Source organism: Branchiostoma floridae, unplaced genomic scaffold, assembly GCF_000003815.2.
Source record: "Branchiostoma floridae strain S238N-H82 unplaced genomic scaffold, Bfl_VNyyK Sc7u5tJ_701, whole genome shotgun sequence".
Lineage (NCBI taxonomy): Eukaryota > Metazoa > Chordata > Leptocardii > Amphioxiformes > Branchiostomatidae > Branchiostoma > Branchiostoma floridae.
Genome location: NW_023365918.1, coordinates 33676 through 40955, shown reverse-complemented (window position 1 = coordinate 40955; position 7280 = coordinate 33676). Strand labels below are relative to the sequence as shown.

Sequence of the window (7280 nt, the reverse complement as noted above, 5' to 3'; positions counted from 1 at the left end):
TCCAAGGCTAAAAGTATATTGTGCATGTTGATGTGGTTGCTTTGTTTTTCCCTGAAAATCTAGCTTTACAAGCAACAATTGCGGATAAAAATTCAAGCCATAAACCCAGATTCCATACCTGTTTATGCAAAGGTGATATACGTTTAGAGTTTGTGTATTTCATCTTGCCTCATGTTGTTGTACACGTACGTATGTCCTACCCAGGTGAGAAGCCTTACGTGTGCACGGTGCAAGGCTGCGGTAAGCGGTTCACAGAGTACTCCAGTCTGTACAAACACCACGTAGTCCACACCCACTCCAAGCCCTACATCTGTAACCACTGTGGGAAGAACTACCGCCAGACCTCCACCCTAGCCATGCACAAACGCACCGCTCACGGGGACAACGAGGCCATGGAGGAGGGGGAGGAGCCGGCACAGTTTTACGCAGCTCCAGGTAAGGAAATGTTGATATGGATGTCTATGGATGACATCCACGTGCGCATCAATTTTCAGCCGCATCCAAAGAGAAAAAAGTTTTAAACCATACAGTATATCCATACAGTATATGGGGGAGGAGGAGCAGCCCGCACAGTTTTACGCAGCTCCAGGTAATTAGAGAATGTACAACATCTGCCTCCTTTGATTTAAACAACTTGGATATTTACAACAACTTGGATTGTAAAGGAGGTTACAATAAGTCATGTTAGAGTAACTTAGACTATATAGATTTGCTGTACGTCTTAACATGTAAGTACTTTATTAGTTAACTGTTGATGCTTTCATTATCATATATAATGATGTAATTTTTAAGAATTATTTGAACTTGTTAAAAGTAGTTCTTTTTCTTTTTTGAAATGAATCTTCAGAAATGTAATATACATGTACCTACCTTTACTATTTGTGATAATAGTTGTGTGGTTTTTAAGCTTAACATCCTAGCAATGTTTGGTAATATACAGCTAAGCTACGTACACATTTCCACATATATGTAAAGTTTGGTAGAAGTAATGATTCTCTCCCTTATTTCTCACAGCTGCTGAAGCTGATGGTGAGCCTGACCCCAAACGACCCAGGATCCAGTACCAGCTGACCCTCACAGCTGATCAGGCACAGCAGGTGGGTGGCAGAACTGGGTTTACACAAGAAGAGGGATGTTACAGAAGATCATCATAAAAGGAAGCTTTTAGAGATGGAAATAAAAGACAAGGGGAAGCACATTTTTTCCAGAAATTAAAAGCAATATGGCTTTGATTGAAAATGTTAACTCCCATATACATGTAATGAAGTCCTTGGTGCAGCTAATTTTGTATGGATTACCGCAGTAATCAGCAGGGCAGATTTGACAGCAGTGCAAGTTTGTCTTTTACAAGTAAAATGTACTTTTGCTTTATCACCAGTCCACAAAAATTTTCAAGAAATGATACATACATGTACAATGTAGTACTCAGACTACATCACTGTCCTAGTGAACTCACTACTGAGTAACTGTCAATGCAGAGTGGCTTACCAGAAGGTTTGGCAGTAGTGACATCAGCAGATGGCACCATGTCCACCCAGGAGGGGCAGACTGTCACCATGGTGACACAAGATGGACAGCAGATCACCATGGTAACAACATCAGAAGGCATGGCCGTGGCTGCAGACCCCTCTACACTGGCGGCTATGCAGGTTTGTGGCTGATGTGTCTTTAAATTTTCCTAAGAACACTTACATTGGATTATCCAGATTGTCTTTCTGTGTCAGACCAAGGCTTGGTCAGACATCTGGGCATCTATTTGTTTATGTGATTCAAAACATTATTTATTACATGTAATTGAGGTTTTTGTCCATTGGCTGTTAATGTATTGTCATTGTTTACTGACTGCACAAGAAAATTCTTGCGTCCATTTTTGGCAGGTGGAAGGTGTGACCACCACAACAGGAGATGCTGCCCCTGTTACCATGGTAACACAGGATGGACAGCAGATTGCCATGGTTACGGCCAGCGAGGCAGCTTCTATCACTGCAGAGCCCGGGTCAGCCCTGGCAGCCATGCAGGTCAGTCTCAACTCCGATGAAAACTGTGCCTGTCTGTGAGTGGGGCTAGATGATAAGTCCTTTGCTGTCTGCATTATATGATGTTCAATGAAGAGCCATATCTGAAGAGTGACAATGATACTAGCATTTCATATTTCCTTGCAAGATGTTTGAATGTAACTGCTGAAATCCCACCAACACCTTGGCCTACATCTTACTCGAGACCTATCATGGTCACTTCATGTGTCAACCCTGGTGACGAAAGCAAAGAAACGTATAAATGTACTGAAAAGAATTTCTTGCTTTGTCCCACGGAAAACACTCGAGACTCTGTACAAAGCCATGATACGTCCCTTGATTGAGTATGCCAACGTCGCCTGGTGCGGTATTCTTAAGAAAGACTCTGACTCTCTCGAATCAGTACAGGTGTCCTAGGCCAAGGTCTGCACGGGCGCACTAAGGGGGACGAATCACAGCCGCATCTTAACGGAGGTCGGTTGGGACACACTTGCCACCAGACGGGAAAAGCATGTACTTATTCACTTTTATAAAATGGCCAGCGGCTCCGCACCAAATTATCTCCATGAACTGGTACCTCCACTTATCCGTGATTCCACCCCTTATGGCCTTCGAGATGACCAGAACTACCTCCCTATTGCCCTAAGAACTGAAAAGTACAAAAGATCCTTTTTACCTGCCGCAGTTTTCTCCTGGAATCAACTTCCTTTGTCCGCCAAAACATCACCATCTATTAGTGTTTTTAAAAGAGAACTGGAGTCTTTCTTTCACAGCACGCCCAGTCACACCCACTACTCCCATGGCCACGGACGCCCTGCAGTTCACTTGACTAGACTCAGACTCGACTTCAGCCAGCTTAACTCACACCTATTTAAACACCATTGTATATCTAGCCCTACTTGTATATGTGGGAATTCAAACGAGACAACTGAGCACTACTTGTTGCACTGCGAACTATACAATAGTGAAAGGATTCATATGTTGCACTCCATATCCCGTTTAAACCTAGAAGAATTACTCTCGTCTGACCCCCTTAACTCATCTGACAATACCTTATGTACCCTTCTCACTATGGGCAGCCCTTTCCTCCCACACTCGATAAATTGTAACATCTTTGACTATGTCTTCAATTTTATCAAAATGACCGGAAGATTTACTTAATTTGATTTGATTGGAAATGCCAGCCTTGTATGCGCTCTAGCCCGTTTTTGTTGTTAGTATTCTTGTTATTCTTATGTTCCGTAATGACTTATGTTTATGTTCAGTTTATGTTCATGTCATCTTAAGTTATATGTTTCGTTATAATCTCAATTTTGTTACTTTTGACTGTCATTGTATGTAATATACAGAGCAGAAGACCACCATAAGCTCATTGTGAGCTTCTTGTCCCATGCTCAAAAAATGAATGCGAATAGAAATAAGATAAAATAAATAATGATATACAACATTTCATCATGTGCATTTGTGTAGTGCAGTACTGTGTACAAATCATGTAGTACTGGAACACTAATGTAACTGCTGCATGTTAGATATGACACATATCTGTTTCCTGTTTGCAACTATAGTATCAAGATAGTACCTCTAGTCTATTCCTCTTATGTTGGAGTCATATTATTATATGTAGTAATTTTCCATGACCTACAATTAACATACTGTACATGTGCATTGTACTTTAGTTTGTACATTTTGCACCATTAGTGTAACTTGTACCATAGTGTAAATTGTTATAGTACTGTCATTACTCCCTGCAGGCTGCTGCTGAAGAAGCTGCAGCCAATGCTGCGGCAGCTTCGTCCAGCCAGTCCAGCAGCGAGGCCATCAGCAGCAGTGCGGACATCACGCAGCAGCCGGACTCTCAGGAGGCTGACCAGGGCCTGGCACAGATGGACGACGGGGCCAGGATAGCTGTGGAGAGTGCACAGGCAACTCTGCTGCAGGTTAGTGTAGCAGAGAGAACACACAGGCATGTAGAACTAGAACATCATAGATTACATCACACATACTGGTATGTTAAGAGATACATGTATCTGCAAGAAGTAAAACTAGTGTATGTCAAGAAACAACAAGATACGAATCACAAGTAAATTAAGAAGTTCAAAAAATGATGCCTTAATTTTCTACACGTATAACCATCTTTCCAATATTTGGAACAATCTTGCTCTCAAATTTACCCTTCCGTTCAAGAAGAACCCTTAGTTCTGTTGATTACAGGTAGAATCACCCATATAACTGTAACATTAATAATCCCTATGGATTCACAAGACATATGGCTTACATGTACTTGTATTCATCTGCAGCTAGCTGAGCAGCAAAACTTAACCATCAGCGTGACAGGGGTACAGCCAGATGATGGAACGACTAATGCAGAGGCAGAACCCTCTTCAGCCTCAGGGGGTGATGATCAGATGCCAGAACAGCCTGACAGCACAGCATACCCAGATGACTCTATAGTCGGCTAGCATGAAACTGACGAAGTTTGCATGGAAAAATTTTGTAGAAATGTTTTGATGTATGATGTTAATATTTTCTCAGTACAAACCCTCATTGTTTTTATACATGTACCTTCTTTTGTTACTGTTTTGGGTCTTTCAATCTTTCTCTGGAACTATATTGAGCTGCATTGGGTTTGATTCTGGCTTGTAGAGAGTAGAAGAAACAGGATAATGTAAATGTATTCTGGTAAACAGTTCATTTTGGAATGTAGCACTGAACCCGGCCATTTGTAGTCAGTTGAAATACAGCATTTTTGATTTAAAGGTGGAAGACTTACAATGTAGATGTCACGACCCTAATTTATTAATGGAAAAAGACTAAAAGAAGGAGACTTCAGGTTCCCACAATAAAAGCACATGTACTTCAGGTAGCCATCTTCAACTTACAGAGAGGTTTCATCAAATTTGTCGAAAAATGTATGCACACCTGTGCCGTCTCTGTATGGCAAGTCAATTTTTTTGCAAGGATAGCCACTCTAGAACTACACATGTACAATATGTAAACTGAAATGTAGGAGACAAATCAAATAGCTTGTGAATGTATTTGGACATAGGGAGGGAAATGATAGGATGAACTTTGACCCATAGTATATTTGGAGACCTAGTATGTGTAGAAGTTTGAAATGAAAATGAAATGCTGCATTCTTGATGACAATTTGTGTAAATAGACAGCTGTTGTGATCTTTGCTCTGATGTAACGTGTTTTCAAAGTTCATTTTTTTTACAAATATTGAGCACAATCTGTATGTATTGTATTTACTTATGTACTGAGTCCATACCTGGTGTTGTTTACCTGTAAAGTTGTCTATTTACTTAATTTATTTGTTACCTCTATTCACTATTTCTAATATAACATGTTTGAGCAACAATCATTGCCATTCTGTTGTTTTTCTTTGCTAGTTGGGTAAATTTTATTTTACATGTATTTGTTTGGCTGTGAATGGCATTATGTCTTACAGCCAGCACTGCCGAACTACGTAGCCAGTGGCTATTACAAAGGGCTGTTTTTGTCTTCTAGGTATCAATTAAGTCTGTTACAATTCACACTGCTAGGGCATCATACATGTTTATAAGAACATCTCAAAGTGATCTACAGAAGCTGTAATAATTAACTTCCAAGCAATGGAAGAATACGTAAGAATAAAATAGGAACTAGCTCGGCATGGCTTACTGGTGTTCCAATGAAAATTTCACCTTGTTGACGTTATGTCTCTTTGTGATACAACATGATGTATGCGGACGGTATGGGTACCTTTGCATAGTTAGGGCTTAAATCTGTGTAGCTTTGTCTACCTCTTACCTTTCCAATGACCTCAATGAAAAGCAGTCTGCAGGCCACTTTGAGCTTCTCATAGAATAAAGAAACTTTGAAGGTTCAAAGTTCAAACAGAAACAGCACATCAGATCTGTGGTGTCTGCCATGGTGGTGACGTCACCGTTTCTTTGACCTTCATTTCAACACACCAAGGACGTTACCACAGGTCCACACTGAAAAATTGTGCCTTCCAGTGACACATTTTAATGAAAATGTGAAATGACGTGAAAATGCATTTGGACTGAGACCGGATAATGTTTGTACATTGTTGCTGTCGCTTTATTGTAGATATTGTTTTTGCATACTTTCACAATTTCACACACACATGCATCCTACAATTGGTTCGCACTTGACTGCATTACATGTCAACTGAAACCTTCGTGTTAAACGGTATCATCTACATGTATCAAACCTGTATACAGAGAGTTTCTCTGATGGTCATCTGATAACTCAAAATCAGCATCAACGTGAGTGTCACTCAGAGTGCATCATGTGCAAAAAGTACAATTTGAACGTTGCATGGAGTAGTAATGTTTGAGAAGGGGGCTAATATTGAGTACATAATCCACATAAGTTTCGGTTGATTTCACAGGATAACTCCGCGACCTTAATGATGATGGCTACGTGACTCCACAAGGAACAGCCGGCGGCGCGGCATCCATACCAGCTTACCAGATGTGTCATGTAACCTCCAATTACCTTCTCACATCATTTAGATTTTCGTATCATCTGTCAATGATCTATTCGTTATACAGTTACAGTTGGTTAACCGGTGGTTGTAAAGTGTGCATTGTGTTTGAGATGTCGGAAAGCGTTGAAAACACGATTATTTCAAAATAAAGAAACTACTCCGGAAAAAAAAGAAAAAATTGCTAAAGAAAAAAAAAACATTATTTCCAAAAGGATTTTTTTCCGCAGCAATTTTTGTTTATCTTTAAATTACCCGTCTGCGGCAAAAATCTGTCTCTTATAAAGCATGTCTTTTAATACAGAATCTCTCGCTGGCTGCATGGCCGGTAATTCTCGGGTGGGCCGCTAGGAGCGCGATTTAGTCATGTCTTTCACCAGGTAACGATGTACAAAATCCGATGATTTGAGACATGACTGGTTGCCTTTCTTAACATCTTAATATGAAACTTAGTTTTCAAAAGACTGAATCATGGTCCAAAACACATTTGAAACCTGTAAAACGTGTGTGTTGAAACCATCACAAGTGTCTAAAAGGCACCGGAACGCATGCAAATCCGTTAAAGGTGCGACAAGGAAGTGCCTCAGGGTTGATTTCGCCATCGACAATTGTACGAAGAAAAACTGGTTTGAACTTAGTTTGAACTCTATTGTAAACTTGTGTCGGCTACATGTTTATATCGACATTCAGCCGTAGTCTTGAACACTCTTCATAAACGGCGTTGTTCTGAGACAGTGCGCACGTTCTTTGGGAGGAAAAAGTTAAGCCGC

At 40.5% G+C, this 7280-nt stretch overlaps 1 protein-coding gene across 1 annotated transcript; it reads left to right on the top strand.

Annotated features, from left to right (window-relative positions):
- Window positions 1–204: 204 nt before the first annotated feature.
- On the top strand, window positions 205–5668 carry LOC118408978 (zinc finger protein 143-like; the record flags this gene model as incomplete). The annotated part of the gene is given in 6 exon segments (XM_035809841.1): window positions 205–435; window positions 1015–1097; window positions 1479–1649; window positions 1878–2018; window positions 3767–3952; window positions 4313–5668. Coding segments are annotated over 6 exon segments (974 nt in total), but the record flags the coding sequence as incomplete, so codon positions are not given.
- Between the last annotated feature and the right edge of the window lie 1612 nt (window positions 5669–7280).